Genomic DNA, 17815 nt, shown 5'->3' on the forward strand with positions numbered 1-17815 from the left:
ATTACACTGTATGAACCTCTACTGACACATCACTCAAGGACATCATTTACTTTAGGGTACAGTCATTCTTACTGTTGACAAAAGTCTAACAACCTGCACCCACTAGTACAGTATCACACCTAACTGGTTCACGTCCTTAAAGAACCGCTATATTCCACATAGCCATCCTTCCCTACCCAATTCCACACCTGCCTCAAGTACTGCCTTTCCCAGACTGTCAGAGTCGCAATCATACAGTATATAGCTTGCTTAGATTCACTTTTTTCACTTAATAGGCCAGCCAATGAGATTACTCTGCATTTTTTCCATGGCTTGACAATTCCCATTTTAAGTGCTGCATAATATCCCACTGAAAGGAATTAGCCCTGTTATTTTCATAAGCACTAACAAATTACAATTACAAGCCTTAAACATTATCTCCTCTAATTTAACTTTATACATTCACATATATGTATATATACATATACTCTTGTATGTATTTTTTGCCTGTTACATCGAAACCGCTGTTTCTCTATTCCATTAAAACAAAGCTGAAGATTTGTCACTTAGTAGTTATATTCAGATATGCCACTGATAACAAAGTGTACAAATCAAAGTAAGAATGCTAATACAGTTTTGATTGATACTTGCAGCCAATTACAGCATTATAAAGATGGTTCATATGCAAAGTAATTGACTTCCCATTTATGAACTTGGAACTAAGCAAGCCAAGAGAAAAACCAAGAAACCCTTCCCAAAGTGGTTACTTACGACAATGAATTCTGTGAAACTGCACACTACAGCTTTTCAGTTAACTCAGACAAGACCAGCATGATCCACAGGCAGTTAGGAAGGAGGAGGTTTGGAAAATGTGGTACACACACAAAAAGACTATGATTCAATCTTAAAAAGGAATGCAATGGTACAGTATAATATGAATAAATCTTATGCTACATGAAAGAAACTGATCACAAAAGACTGTTTATTCTATGATTCTACTGATGTAAATGCATACAAATACAAGTCAGGGGAAGAAGGGAATAGAGAATGAGTGTCAACAGGTATGAGATTTTATTTTGGGCGACGATAATGTCCTAGAGTTAGACACTACTAGCAGTTATACAACCATATCATATACATGACTTACATTTCAATTTTTAAAGGAGATTCAATATCTGTCATTTAACACAAGCATCAGAAAATTGCACTTTGATTTCATAACCACCTATTTATTTTATTTTGTTTTTGATAATGTTTACATAGTTGAGAGGGATACATGCCCAGGTGGGCCTCAGGAGGGGTCCTGGCAAGGCAGCTCAGGTCTGGAAAAGAAAAACCACCTCTTTCTAAAGAGAAAGATCAAATGATAGAAGGATATATCTCAAAGTTTATTAAGTAAATATTGCAAATGAAATGAAATATTAATGAAACTGCAGTGAAGAGTTTTAAAGCAGTAATAAAATCAAGTCAGAGATACCTGAAGTTAGTTTTAAAAATCATATGAACATAAATCAGAAACACTGTATTTGCATTACAATCTCCTTCTCTCTCAGAAAATTAACAGCAGAAAGAACTGCAAATGACTTCTAAACTTCAAGCATGTTCACTTTAGAGAAACATTTGGGACCAGCACTGTGGTGCTATGGGTTAAGCCAGAGCTTGCAATGCCATCCAAATACCTGGGCCCCTGACACCAACCTGGGAGACCTGGGCTGAGTTCCTGCATACCGTCTTTGACCTGGCCCAGACCTGGTTGTTGTGGGCTTTTGGGGACTGAAATACCAGATGGAACATATCTCTCTCTCTCTCTCTCTCTCTCTCTCTCTCTCTCTTTCTCTCTCTCTCTCTCTCTTTCTCTCTCTCTCCTCCCATTCCCCCAAAATCCCCACCCAACTTCTGGCACTCTACCTTTCCAGTAAATTAACAGACAAATCTTTGTAAATTTATAAAAACGTCTGCTACTTTTTGCCTCTGTGGTTAATTTTCTTTTTTTTTTTTTTTTTTAAGATTTATCTCTTCTTATTTGAAAGGCAGAATTACAAAAGAAGGAGAAAGAAACAGAGGAGGAGAAAGAGACAGAGCTAAAGATTGAGAGAACAACAGACAGAAAGATCTTCCATCCACTGGTTCACTCCTCAAATGGCTGCGATTGCTGAAGCTGAGCAAGAGCAAAGCCAGGAACCTTGAGCTTTTTCTGGGTCTTCCATGTGGGTGCTCGAGTTCAAGGCCTTGGGCCATCCTCTGCTGCTTTCCCAAGTGCATTACCAGGAAGTTGGATTGGAAATGGAGCAACCAGGACTCAAACTGGTACCAATCAGGGATGCAGGAGCCACAGTAGAGACTTAACTTGCTATGCCACAGCGCCAGCCCCTGCAGTTGAGACTGACTGAGTTAAAGCCAGTGTGTGCCACTTCCAGACCTGACACAGTAAAAAAAAGCTTCCACAATCTCCCATTCCCTTCCTCCAATTTAAATGCATACGAATAGAATGCATTAAAGACAGTATAAATTAGAAAAATGCCCACCTCCGTAACTCTAGAAAGTTACTTAAAAAAAAAAAGAACATCTTTATTGAGATAAACATTATTCATTTCCACCCTCTTAGTTTTAAGGTTAGAAAAACCACAGAGGACAAACAAAACTGGCTTGGTTATATAGCAAATCACAAACAGGATTCTATCCTGCCCTGCAAGCTAGCTTCCTGGGAAGGCGCTTGACTAGGAACTAGGCACCATAAGGCTCTGCGTTTTGGTTTAGTGCTGAAACATTTACTTTTTAAACTTTACCTGGGAAAATAATTTCTGTAGCTTGTTTGCTATAACTAGATCAGCTAAAAACACTTACTAGCTTATAAACATGCATTAAGTCCTTGTAACTGGCATTTTAAATCACCAGAGGTGCATTACCCACCATGGAGTAAGATTAGAAGGGACCTCTGTTATTCTGGACAACTTTCTGAATGCTTTTCTGGCAATTCTTCTCTCCCCTCAAAGCTATTAAGTACCTGGACAGAAATTGTTTATAATTTTCTGAGTTTCATGTCTTCTTGACTTGTGCTTTGACTCTAAATATTATTATTAGACACATAAAGTATAAGTTACACAAACACAGAAATCATGATACAAACCTAGATCCTGCTGAACACTGGTGTTTGATACAGTATAGACACTGCCCAACATGTGGCTGTGCCCACTGCAGAGGTAACTGCGCAAGCCTCATCAAGCAACACTCTCCTCAGACCTCTGAACCTACCGCTCTTTCATCCCACAGACTTTCATCAGCAACATAAGGTAATGCACCTTCCTGATATGATGTTACATTTTATTTTCACTCATTTGCATGTTTTAAATTCATTTTAATCTATTGTAATACCTTTTATGATATCTTTGCGATGGCATCAATGCTTTTAACATTCTACAGATTCAAATCTATGAATGACATTTTACAGTAAAAAATTTTTAAGTAAATGAGCCTAGAGTACACAGAAAACGTACACCCCCACACACTGAGATCACGTACTGTACCCAAATCATACCACACAAATTCAGAACCTTTCACTCTTTACTGAGAACACTCACAATAACTCAGTACAACAAAACATCCAATAAACTCAGTTAACTCAAGGCCTAAGTCACGTGAGTGGGTAGACACTTCTGCAAAGTACCTTTTAACACAGGGAATAGATGCTTCTTCAAAGTCCTGAAGGTTACTAAAGAATCAGAAAAGAGAAAGAAAGGGGCAGTGGAAGGGTAGGGAAGAACAGAAAGAAAAGCCCATCTGGGCAAAGACTGCAGACCATCGCTTGTTTAAGAGTTCCCACATAAACTCAAATTCAAAAAGCTGTCTCAGCAAAAAAACCCTAAAACTACCTTCCTACTCACCCAAACGAGTTACAACCTGAGGTTAATTGGAAAGAAACAAGATTCTGCTCATCCTGTCTATCCCAAAACCAACAGATAACTAATCTGCCGTTTTCAGCTGATAATATTCCGAGGGAGGGGGAAAATATTAAACCAGAGCACATCAAAATTAAAAAGGGGGAGAGGGGCAAGAAAGACAATCAAAGGCTACTGCAAGTTTCCCCTTGGTGACAGCGAGTGGTGATGCTCCAGCCTCCTTCTGAATGCTCTTTCCATACATCTATCCAAAGAGCAAGAGGGTATGATTCAGGCAGGAAGAGCCACCTGCTCCGCCGGCTCCAAATCAGAGCTTACCTCCTTAGATTGAGGGCCTGTGCCAAGTTTGGAACACCTTCCATCTCTGCTGTCTTCTGCCCCATCAGACTGCTGATAGGCCTACGGGGGGAAGAAAGAGAAACAGACCTGCTAGAACGCCATGTCCAACTCATCTCAAAAGGAATCAACAGTCCTTACTGCTCAGGGAAGGCAGCTAATCCAGCCAGGAACTGGGCCTCAAAAGACTGACACCGGTCTTCCAGAAACCTCTCTTTGAACAAGTTAGAATCCAAAGTCCCAACAGGTAGATCAGAATCAAATGCTGACTTAGAACACACAGATCTCAAGACAACTACATCAAAACAGTAATAAAAGCCTCCGTCTGCCAACCACATCTTTCACTGTGTTTCTAAACCTCCAAAGCTCTTCAGACAGACATTAACTCGATTAGTCAATATTCCAGTGTCAAATTATAAATATTTTAAAGTGCTCATGAATCAATGATCACACCCATAAAACAAAGTAGGATAACTTGCAACAGTCCCAGAGGCAAGGACTTGGCAGTGATCCGACCCAGGCAACGTCTGGAAGACCTACCGAGGTCCTCCCTGACAGAAAGCTCACTCCTCTCCCAGGCCTCTTGCAGGCCTGTACTGCACACATACGCGGAATCACCCTCACCAGGGTCGACAAACGCTTCCTCGTGACTAACTACAGCCAACACATTCACTTCCCTAGCTCAGTCTCAGAATTACAGAAAAACTGTCTGGCATCTTCCTTATTATATCTTTACATGTTTAAAGAGAGATCAATTCCTTTATCTTTTTTTTTCTATTCTCCAAACCAATCACCAGAAAGCTTCTAACCCTTATTCACATGCTAATTTTTATAAAATGTAACTTTATGGTTCACTTTAAGGTTCTCTAGAATACACTAGACTACAAAAATGAGAGTCCAAGTACAGATTATAAAACATAAAACAGAACCGAAGACCAAACAGTAGTACCTAATGAAGCGACAAAGGCAACAAAATATTAGTGTTTGCACAATTAATCTTGTGCTTAATTTTCTACTTCACCTAAAAAAGAAATAGCCCTTAAATAAAGTTTACTAAATACACAGGTATTCTCAATACTGCAAAGAACTAGGATCAAGTTAGAAAGACTAAAAGTATCTATGTAATTAACTTTATCTTTTAAAAAAAATCGGAAAGCACAAATCTGAAACTCCTAATTAAAATATGTAATTTCAAAATCTATGTCATTAATAGTCTGCTTTTTCATTCTAAAAAATTATGGAAAGGGGATTATCTGTTAGCAATATAAAACTAAAATAGAAAATATGACCTATTATGGCATTATTCTACTTTTTTCAGAATACTAATATCAATTACCAATTGCAAAGTAGAGGCATTAATAAAACTTTAAATCACACTGAAGAATATTTTTAAGTGATTTGAAAAAGTGACAGAAAATCTAGACCCCTTTTTACATGCTAACTTTGATATGAAACTATACCTATAAGCTTAAAATGGTTTATTTTCCTTCTATAGTGTGAGAAGTCTAAATTTATTCATCATATCAATAACAGACCTTTCTACAAAGACTTCTATATCCTTGGGGTCCAGCGCAGTAGCCTAGTGGCTAAAGTCCTCACCTTGCATTTGCCAGAATCCCATATGGGCACCGGTTCTAATCCCAGAGTCCCCATTTCCCATCCAGCTCCCTGCTTGTGGCCTGGGAAAGCAATCGAGGTGGGCCAAAGTCTTGGGACCCTGCACCCACATGGGAGACCCAGAAGAGGCTCTGACTTAGGATTGACTCAGCTCTGGCCGTTGCGGTCATCTGGGGAGTGAACCAGTGGAAGGAAGATCTTACCGTCTCTCCTCTCTGTAAATCTGACTTTCCAACAAAAATAAATACATCTTTTTTTTAGAAAAAAAAATCTACATCCTTTGAAATAAGATATGCTGATGATCACACTACCACCCCATACTGTCCTGCTAGTGACGTGCTTATGCTTACTAAGTAATCTTTTTCTTACAATAATAAACAATGTTTCAAGGAAAAACTTAAAGGTGTTTTACTAGATCATGATATCAAATGTAAAATGCATGAGATGCGGGAAGGGTAGAAAGACTAGACTTCCAAATTCTAAATATTTTTTTTTAGTTGTATGTATTTTCCTTTGTTTTTTAAAAGCAGGATCAGAAGAGGGTTAAGTAAATCTAAATTCTCCACTCCTCTCCACCAAAAGCAGCGACTGCATACACCTCAGGAAGAGATCTGCTATAAGCTCAAGGAGCTGGAGGGCAACTGAAGTTTCTTAATTGAGAACAGAACAGTAACTGGTTCCTGACTGGCTTGAGAGTTCATAAATGATGGCCTACCTTCACACATTACTGGCTTACTTTCCCAGTGGCACTGACATTACAATGGCCGAATACTGTTACATACTAAGAACCACTAACATGTCCCATACTCCTTTACCTATCTCCTTAAGCATTTCCTATGAAAATTGTTACTAAAAAATGGAAAACCTGTTAAGTATGAAATGATTTTTCTGTAATATGATTTACTACACTATAAAAAAAAATGTTCCACTAATCAACAAAGGAAGTTTATAATTTGAGGCACTTTGGAAATTTACTTATGGTGCCAGCATCACTGTGCAGTGGCTCAATCTGTCATGAGGTCAGTTTGAGCTGCCAGTTTGAGTTCCACTGCTCCATTTCTGGTCTAAGTCCCTGCTAATGTGCCTGGGGAAAGCAGCAGAAAAAGGTTCAAGTGCTCCCCACAACCACATGGGAAACCCAAACGGAGTTCTGAGCTATAACTTCGGTTTGGCCCAGTCCTGGCCACTGTGGCCATGTGGAGAGTGAATCAGCAGAAAATTATATCTCCAGCACTAACTGCTATTGTGCCTTTTAAATAAATAAGTCTTTTGAAATTTTTTACTTATAGTTTTTTGCATGATTCATTCCATAAAGGATCTGAAATAGCTTACAAGGACACATCATATATAAAGTTTGGGTCACAGAAAAAAGCATCTTCAATATTCCAATCAGACAAGGTCCCAACCAGTGATTTTGGGTGCATTTCCAAGTTTGTTCTGGGTAGTCAAGGTAAAAAACAAAGTTGCCAGTAAACAAATCTTATTAGGGGTCAGAAGAAAGGATAACTCCCCAGAGAAAATCAAGATTGACAACAGAAGGGATAGCTTCCAAACGGGAGCTGCTTACAGATTAGTGAAGACCATACAAGGGAAATACAGTAGCGTTAAGAAAAAGAAACAACATCAGATACGCACTCCAACTGCAGCAACACAAAACATGACACATATGGGGAAAAGACCGGGAGCCACACCAACAACCACCTGCAAGGCTGGACGTGACACAAACCTGAGGGTCACACCATGATCTTTAGAACAACCATACCTGGGCAGAACAATAAGCCTACCTGAGCTTAATATTTTGAAGGGTATTAAAACATCAACATTTACTTGGCTCATTTAATATCTGAATTACAAGCCGGAGATATTCAACAACTGATAAAAACAATGAAAGCACCCATCACTGTCCCACTAGACAAAGTGGGTTAGAGACCTCTCACACACTGGAAAAGCACCAACAGAGCTCTTTTTAAGTCATAATTCCTTATCCCATGCGATATATGTTTCAGATTCTTTCTTCCTTAAAGCCCACAAAATATTAATTACTGTTACTTACAGTCAAGGCACAACATACAGCTTTTAAAAAATCTTTGTAAATGTCTTACGTTAGTTCAACCAAAAACTCTAATACCACATAATTAAACTGCCCCAGGAAGTTTTATATTGTTAACTTCTCAACACGATTAAATCACATTATAATCTGATAAATTCCATATTATCTAACACTGTAAAGTATGTCCTTTATTTCAGCTCTTAATTATTTTTTGTACTTTTCAGATAGCAAATAGACACAACCAAAATTTCCCCATGCAATACAGGAAGTGGTCTTTAAGGCAGAACTTGGACTTTATTATGGTTACTTTTTAAAAAGGGATAAATGTCCCCACAACCTATCATCAGAATGGAAATACCCAATCTTTTGCAAGGTCAAGACATTGTACACATATAAATATGCAAACTGGACAATGATACAGCACTCCAAAATTGGCACTGAGCAAAACAAACTGCACACAACCCTGCTGTCATATAGGTAGCATCAATAATCATTTCAGTTGCCCTGAATATATGCTTATATTCAACTAGATGCTAGGCTACAGTTACTTATTTGCTTCTAAAAATAATAAAGACAGGGCCCGGCGGCGTGGCCTAGCGGCTAAAGTCCTCACCTTGAAAGCCCCGGGATCCCATATGGGCGCCGGCTCTAATCCCGGCAGCTCCACTTCCCATCCAGCTCCCTGCTTGTGGCCTGGGAAAGCACTCGAGGACGGCCCAATGCATTGGGACACTGCACCCGTGTGGGAGACCCGGAAGAGGTTCCAGGTTCCCGGCATCGGATCGGCGCGCACCAGCCCGTTGCGGCTCACTTGGGGAGTGAACCATCGGACGGAAGATCTTCCTCTCTGTCTCTCCTCTCTGTATATTTGACTTTGTGATGGAATAAATAAATCTTAAAAAAAAAATAATAAAGACAATGAGGGGCAGATACTGTAGTGAGATGGGTTAAGCTGCCACCTGTGTCATGAGCATCCCCTACAGGTGCTGATTCATGTCCCGACTGCTCTACTTCCAATCCAGCTCTCTGCAAACACACCAAGAACAGTAACAGAAGATGGGCCAAATGCTTGGACCCCTGCCATTCAAGTGGGAGACCTAGAAGAAGCTCCTGGCTTCAGCCTGCCCCAGTCTTGGTTGTTGAGGCTATTTGGGGAATGAACCAGTGGACAGAAGATCTCTGATTCTCTCTCTTTATAACGCTATCTTTCAAATTTTTAAAACAAAGAATTATGACCATTAGCCCAGATAATGTCTGCTATTATATAAAAAAGAATTAACACAGCTGACATACACCTATCTAAACTTGCTTTCATTTCTTAAAAGACCTATGGTCTAGTCCTGGCACTTCAATAGTAAAGAGCACTGATTATTTTAAGATTATCTCCAACTACACCTTTTCTTGCTCCCCTCCAGTCCTCCCTCACCCTGCCAAGAATTTATTTTATTTGGAAAGGCAAAGTTACAGAGATGAGAGAAACAGAGAGATCTTCCATGTGCTGGTTCACTGACCAGATCTGAGCCAGTTCAAAGCCAGGAGCCAAGAGCTTCCTTTGGATTTCCCATGTGGGTGCAGAGGCCTAAACACCTGGGAAATCTGCTGCTTTCCCAGGTTCATCAGCAGGGAGCCGAATCAAAAGTGGAGCAACTGGGACATGAACTGGCACCATGTGGGTGCCAGTATCATGGGCAGCCGCTTCCCTGCTAGGTCACAGTGTCAGGCCTCAACAAGCACCTTTTGTAAACATGAGGAGCTGTTGCTGCTGCATCAGAATGGAGTGGCTGGGCTTAAATCTCAGCTCTGTTCTGACTGCAGTTCTCTGTGAATGCGCAGCTCTGGATACAGCTCATGAGGACCCAAGCACTGGGAGCCTGCTATGGAGCCTGGAGATCTGGACTGAGCTCTCGGCTCCTGGCTTTGGCATGGCTCATGTGCTATTACAGGGCGCATGGAGCAGTGAACCATTAAGTGGACGATCTCTCCTTGTCTCTTTCTCCACTTTCCAAATAAGTTTTAAAAGAAGAGGGGAGAAAACTTTGATTCACATTGAAGAGAAGGTGGAAGGAAAGTTAAGACAGAAAGATGACTAAGTAGGGAGAATGTTTAAATGTAGCAAAATAAGAACTAGAAAATTAATTTTGAGACATGTCACTTCAAAAAATTATTTCATCTGCTGTAATAACTGGTTAAAGTTTAGATAAAAACAGAAGAAACATAAAACATTACATGGAAAACAGGAAAAAGACACTAAGGTCTAGAAAACAGAGGAAAATATTGTTCAAAGCATTAATAAAAGAGGATTCAGGGCCAGTGCAGGTAAAACGCCCTGCAGAACCGGGATCCCACACTGGCGTCAGTTTGAGTCCCAGGTGCTCCACTTTTAATCCAGGTCTCTGCTAAGGCACTGGGGAAAGCAGCAGCAGATGTCTCAAGCGTGTTTGGCCTCTGGCTCCCATGTGGGAAGATCCAAAAGTAGCTCCCAGCACGTGGGATCTGACCGGCCCGGCTATGGCCATTGTAGCCATTTGAGGAGTGAACCAGCAGATGCAAGATCCATGTTTCTCTCTATAATATCTTTTATTCAAATGAATTAATATTTTAATATGAAGTTTCATTATAGCCCCAGTTCATAACCAAAAGAGTACTTATTGTAAACTGTACACACCTGGATGTGGCTGATGTTGATTTAACTCCAGATTTTGATTTTCCTAGTAATGCATAACTGTAGCAGACAGCAGGTGAAAGATCTGGTTTGAGCTCTGAGCTCCTGGCTTTGGCTGGGCCAACCTGAGCTGCAGCGGGAACTGGAAGAGAAAACTAGCCAATGGAAGGTCTCTCCCTGTTCTCTATCTCTTCCTGCTTTTCAACTAGATTTTAAGAAACCGAGAGGGGAAGAGCTTTCTTTTGACTATGAGAAACACAGTAAGGTACTCCGATTGAAAAAAAGTCATTTGAAATTAAAAAAAAAAAAAAAAAGATATTATCAGCCCAGTAATCTGTGTTATCACAGGACATTCCTTCCAATAAAAAAAAGATAATCTCTAAAAAAAAAAAAAAAAAAAAAAGTCATTTGAAGTATAGAGCACTTATTTCTCTAATATTGCTTCCTTATTATAGAAGCAAATTACTTAATACATAAAAAGGTTTTTAGGACACAGGGCAGTAGCATGGTATCTGAATCCTCACCTTGCATGCTCCAGGATCCCATATGGGCACTGGTTCATGTTCCAGCTGCTACACTTTCCATTCAGCTCCCTGCTTGTGCCCTGGGAAGGCAATGAAGGATGGCCAAAGGCCTTGGGACCTGTACCCGAGTGGGAGACCCAGAAGGAGCTCCTGGTTCTTGGCTTCAGATTGGTTCAGCGCCAGGCATTGTGGCCACTTAAAAAATTGCCACAGCATCCACTACCACCAAGGTTTTGATAAATTATGCCACAGTGCCAGCTCCTACAAAGGAATTCCTTTACTAAAACAATTTATTATTATTATTGCAAATGCAGATCCACACAGAGAAGAAATGGAAAGTTCTCCTGTCCTTTGGTTCACTCCACAAACAGATGTATTGGCAAGAGCTGAGCCAATCCAAACCCAGGAGCCAGGAGCATCTTCCAGGTCTCCCATGTGGGTGCAGGCAACCAACGCTTTGGACCATACTCTACTGCTTTCCCAGGCCACAAGTGGAGAGCTAAATGAAAAGCTGAACAGCCAGGACATGAACCATATGGGAAAGTGGCAGTTGCAAGGTAAGGAATTAGTCACTGGGCTATCACACTGACCCAGTCACTCTCATTTTCAAACAAATTAATTTAAAAATAAGTAAATAAATAAAGCACTGTTACTCCTTTAAAATCAAGAAAATATTTTAATACGTAAAACAATGGAAGGCTGATTCTGTGAACCACACCTTTAGTGTTTGTTTATACAGGGCCTAGCAGCTCAAGTCCTCACCTTGAACACACCGGGATCCCATATGGGCGCCGATTCATATCCCAGCAGCTCCACTTCCCATCCAGCTCCCTGCTTGTGGCCTGGGAAAGCAGTCGAGGACGGCCCAAAGCCTTGGGACCCTGCACCCACGTGGGAGACCTGGAGGAAGTTCCTGGCTCCTGGCTTCGGATTGGCGCAGCACTGGCCATTGTGGTCACTTGGGGAATGAATCACTGGATTGAAGATCTTCCTTTCTGTCTCCCCTCCTCTCTGTATATCTGACTTTGCAATAAAAATAAATAAATCTTTAAAATAGTATACAATCAACCCGTGACTAGAAGATTACAATCTGGTTGGGATTAATATTAGTTTCGACAGGTAAATTTTCCTTCCCTTTGCTAGAGAATGCGAGCCTCCTGAATATACCAAGAACTTGCAATTGTCACAACTGCTTCTCTAGATAAGTGATACTTAGTGATGTGACTCCAGTAACACTTGAGTTATTTATTTAGTGTAAGCATGTGGAATACAATATACATCCATGAACTTAAATTCCAATATATTAGAACTACAGAGATCAATTGATACATTCAACATTAAACAAGGACAGGTATACAACTCAAAATATTTACAAGCCTAAAAATACAAAGATATGACACATGACTCATTTTGTTTCACTCAAGAGGCTTAACTTGCGCAACACCCATTGGCTCTTTGTTCTATGAATGTGCCTTGAATTACAGAAGGCAATAACTAGATTCCCAGGGATTTTGATTTAGCTGCATCAGGTCCTTGCAGAACTCTGAAGTTATCACACGAACTCCAACTTTGATGGTAAAGCTGACCATCACAAACTCCTATCTTGGGGCCGGCACTGCAGCACATCGGGTCAGAAGGCTTTCTGAAACCCCATCACGGGGTCGCATCTGCCCACTTCTGATCCAATTCTCCACTTATGGCTCCTGGCTTTGGGATGGCCCAGCCAGGCCATTAAGGCCATGTGGGCAGTGACCCAGTGGATGGAAGATCTCACTCTATGTGTCTGTTCCCATCCCTCCTGAACTATACCTCTCAAACAAATCAATGAATGAACGATTATAAAACAGGCATCACCATTTATCTTTAATAGGTAATACAGAAAGGGTACCTACCTAGCAATTTTTCTTGTTCCATAAGATTCTCAAAGTTTACAAAGCTAGGAGAGAAAAACAAGGAGCTTTCTGCCTACCTGTGTTAGATATGAAAATAATGGAATTTCTTATTATTTCCTTTCCTATTTTGACTTAATTAGGCTTATTTTCATTAGCCAAAAAGGAAAAAACTTCCTTGAGGTTTGAAATACAAATTGTTAAAAGTCAAGAATAGTAATATAAAATATTAAAAGTGATTCTAAAAAATGAAATGCTATTCTCCACAATACATTTACTATTCCACTAGAAATTACAATAATTTTTTTTTTTTACTTACAGCAAAAGCAGAGTTTCTCTTACATTTTAAACTCTCAAAAACAATGCATCAACAATGGAATTTGGGATACTTGATAAAAATTAAAAGAAATGATCCACATGCACACATCTAGAAAAGGATACAGCACACTGTTAATAAAGCAAAGGCTGAGAATTACACTGAAGAAATCAGTCTTTCAAGTATCTTCGATTTTAGCCACTCCTGCATGCAAGAGTGTCACATGAAAAAGTATTTGAAGGGCCCTGGTGCGGTAGCCTAACAGCTAATGCCCTCGCCTTGCACGTGTTGGGATCCCACATGGGCACAAGTTCGTATTTCTGGAAGCCCCCACTTCCCATCCAGCTCCCTGCTTGTGGCCTGAAAAAGCAGTCGAGGACGGCCCCAAGCCTTGGGACCCTGAGTCCACCTGGAAGACCCAGAAGAGGCTCCAGGCTCCAGGCTTCAGATTGGCTCAGTCCAAGGCATTCCGGCCACTTGGGAGGTGAACCAAATCTCTCTCTGTAAAGCTGACACTCCAATAAAAATAAATGAGCTTTTTAAAAATGTCAGTAAGACCTCAAGCACTATCACATCCCACACGATGCGTACTTATGAGGAAAGATTTTTACTTACTCTGGTCAGCATAGTTTTTTGCTTTGAGTTCAAGTTGTCTTGTTTGAGATTCTAAAGACTCCACCCGGGTCTGTAGGTCTTTTTTTTCCTGTTCTTGAGAGTCTTCAAATTCAATGAATTTCTAACAAAGAAGAACAATACATATTTTCATTAGCAGAAATAAAATATTTTGTGTTTCTTGGTTTTTAGAATCACAGTTTCACCTGGCATGATAGCCTAGTGGCTAAAGCCCTTGCCTTTCATCTGCCAGGATCCCACATGGATGCCAGTTAATGTCATGGCTATCCACTTCCAATCCAGTTCCCTGCCTGTGGCCTGGGAAAGCAGTCAAGTCTGGGACAAAGCCTTGAGACTCTGCACCTGCATGGGAGACCTGGAAGAAGTTCCTGGCTCCTGGCTCCAGATCAGCTCAGCTCCAGACATTACAGCCACTTGGGGAACCAGCAGATGGAAGATCTTTCTGTCTCTCATCTCTGTAAATCTGACTTTCCAATAAAAAAAAAAAAAAAAGAAGAAATCCTTTTTTAAAAATCACAATGGTCAGTTTTGTGGTGCAACAGGTTAAGCCATGCCCTGTGACACAAGCATAGTGTATCAAAGCACTGGTTCAACTACCTGTGGCTTCATTTTTGCCCCACCTTCCTGCTACTGCATCTCTTGGGAAAGCAGCAGAAGATGGCTCAAGCACTTGAGTCTCTGCCACTCGCATGGAAGACCTAATGAAGCCCCCTTCTCCTAGCTGGCCAAGCCCAAGCTGTCGTGATTATTTGGGGAGGAAGCCAGGGGCTAAAACATCTGATTTTGTCTCTACCTCTCTCTAACTCTGTCTTTAAATAAACAAAATTTTAGAAACAAACAAAGAGGGCCTGGTGTATTAGTCTAGAGACTGAAGTCCTCACCTTGAACACACCAGGATCCCAAATGGGCGCCGGTTGTAATCTTGGCAGCCCTGCTTCCCATCCAGCTCCCTGCTTGTGACCTGGGAACATTCGAGGACGGCCCAAAGCCTTGGGACCCTGCACCCACATGGGAGACCCAGAAGAAGCTCCTGCTTTCAGATCAGCACAGCACCGGCCGTTGCAGTCACTTGGGGAATGAGTCACTGGACAGGAGATCTTCCTCTCTGTCTCTCTTCCTCTCAGTATATCTGACTTTGTAATAAAAATAAAAAATAAATCAAAAATAAATAAATAAATAAATAAATAAATAAATAAATAAATCTCTAAAAAAAAGAAACCAATAAATGACTCACAATTAGGTATTAGCTGTTTAAAGATATCTCATAATTATGATTTGATTTTCACTTTTAGTATAAAAAAGTTAGGGACTGGCATTGTGCTGTAGTAGGCTAAGCCTCCATCTGTGGCACTTATGAGAAGCTGCTACATATTTCAGCTACTCCACTTTTATTCAGCTTTCTGCTTATGGTCTGGGAAGCAGTGAAGGATGTCTCCAGTTCTCGGGAGCCTGCACTCACTCGGGAGACCTGGAAAAATTTCCTGGCTTCAGACTGTCCAGCCTTGGGCGTTGTGGCCATCTGGGAAGTGAACCAGAGGATGAAAGACCTCTCTGTCTTTCTTCCCTATAACACTGCCTTTCAAATAAAATTACTTAAAAACTTCCCATTATGGAGATAAAAATTAGTATAGAAGAATTTGGTTAGTGTTTCTACCTCATATAATAGACATTCTAGAAAGGATACATTTCAGTATATTACACTACGAACATATTAATCTTTTAGTATACTTACATATTCTTGAGGTCAACCCCAATTTGTGATTTGTTTTTATTTATTTATTTGAAAAGCAGACAGAGACAAAGAGCTCTCTCCCATCCACTTGATTCACTCTCTCCAGAAGCCGGCAGCAGCAAGTGCCTGATCAGGCCAAAGTCGGGCTCCTGGAACTCCATCCAGGTCTCCCTCATGGTTGGCAGGCACCCGACTGCCTGAACAGGCAGCATCTTAGCCACTAGGCCAAACACCCCCTCCTAAGACACAATTTTTTTTTAGTTATATATGCATAAAAGATAAGAGATAAATATTTGTTAGATGATTATCTGAGTAATACATAGTCCACCCACTCATCTGAACCATAGCTTAAGTTCCTTTTAAAAAAAGGAAAAGCACACACTAGAAATATCTCCAATGATAAAGCCCAGTTGCCCAAAATTGTCACTATAAAAGGGGTTACAGTTAAATGTGATCATTAAATTTCAGTAATCTTGTGTTCTATCAGCAACATTTGACAACCGGTCCCTCCTTCCTCCATTCGGCTCCCAGGACTTCTCTTCCTTCTACTTCACAGCTGCTCCTTGCTGGTCTCAGCTGGCATCTTCTCTTCCTAACACAACGCTTAATCCTTGGGTACATTTTCCCTTTCTTGTTTCCTTTTATTCCCTGCTGATCTCCTCCAGTTTCATAGCTCTAATTTCCAAATTTCTTTCTTCAGCCCAGACCTGAATTCCAACTGTTTCATGGACATCTTCAACTGATGTCCAATATGGTTCTTTGGATCATGTTAACACTTGTTCCTCTCCTTATCTTCCATAGCTGGTTAAATTACTGTAGCCAGTTATCTGGGTCTAAAACTTTCAAAGGAGCTTTGTGTTTAGTCTAACACCTCATTGCCAATCCCTCAGCATATCCACCTTTAGATCTAAACACTACTGGCTAAAGCCAGGAGTCAGGGACTCCAGCAGGGTCTCTCCCAAGTAGCAGGGGTGGCAGGAACCCAAGTACTTGGGCCACTACCTGCAGTCTCCCAGGTGTATTAGCAGCAGTTGATCCAGGCTCTCTGATATGAGATGTAAGCATCCCAAGCAGTGGCTGAACCTGCTGAACTACAGTGCATACGCCCTATCCTCAAACTTTTCAGGCACTGCTGAGGATATGTTCTCTGTCCATTCACATTGCCTTCCTGTGGGCAATGCCCTGTGCCCATTTTCATTCTAATTCCATTCATCTTATGTAATTCGACTGTTGATCATCTACTTCCCAGGGGTGGGCACATGATGTGAACCAGACTTGTCAAAATCCTTTCTAGGACATCTGTCATTACTACAAGGAATGCTACCTGCTATGCTTTGGATTTATCTCTGCCAAAATTCATGTTCAAGTATGATTTCTGGGCCCGGCGTGATCGCTTAGTGGCTAAGTCTTCACCTTTCATCCTGGTTTGTGTACTGGCTGCTCCACTTCCCAACCAGTTCCCTACCTGTGGCCTGGGAAAGCAGTGGAGGACATCCCAAAGCCTTGGGACCCTGCACCCGCATGGGAAACCTGGAAGAAATTCCTGACTCCTGGGTTTAAATTGGCTCAGCTCCGGCCATCGCAGCCATTTGGGGAGAGAACCAGCGGATGCAAGATCTTTCTCTCTGTATCTCCTTCTCTCAGTTTATCTGCCTTTCCAATAAATAAATAAATAAATATATATATATATCATTAAAAATATGATATCCAAAGTAACAATGCTGAAAGATGATGATACATCAACATTTAAGAGATGACCAAATCATTAAAAGGGATACGGGTCTTTCTGAGCTCTCCCTCAGTGGATGAATTACTGAAAGAATGAGGCAGTTCCTTCCGGGCTGAGCCCATCTGCCCTTCCGCTTTCCACTAGAGTTCATGTAAACAAGACGCTCACCAGATGCAGGCTCCAGAACCACAAAGTCACAATAAAACTCTTCTCTATAATCCATCAAGCCCCAGGTAATCTAGAATTGGAAAGCGATTTACAACACTACCTTCCACTACAATCTCTTCAGAACCTAGCAAGTTAAAGCTATAGACTTGACGTTTCCCAACACATAGTAAATACAGAGGAAAACAAAGAGGGAGGAGAGGAGAGCCCTAATAAAGATACTACTGAGTGGGTCCTTGGAACAGTGGCTGAGGTGCCAGTATCCCACACTGGAATGCTTGGGTTCC

General features: G+C 40.9%; 1 protein-coding gene across 2 annotated transcripts in view; it reads right to left on the bottom strand.

Moving 5' to 3' along the window:
- Positions 1–17815, bottom strand: part of SPAG9 (sperm associated antigen 9) — a 124076-nt gene that overhangs the window by 85673 nt on the left and 20588 nt on the right. For both annotated transcript variants that reach the window (XM_058676475.1, XM_058676476.1), the window contains exon 2: positions 13885–14005. In XM_058676475.1, coding sequence (XP_058532458.1) covers positions 13885–14005 — 121 coding nt within the window. The remainder of the gene's footprint in view (positions 1–13884; positions 14006–17815) is intronic.

This window comes from Ochotona princeps, chromosome 17 (assembly GCF_030435755.1).
Source record: "Ochotona princeps isolate mOchPri1 chromosome 17, mOchPri1.hap1, whole genome shotgun sequence".
Lineage (NCBI taxonomy): Eukaryota > Metazoa > Chordata > Mammalia > Lagomorpha > Ochotonidae > Ochotona > Ochotona princeps.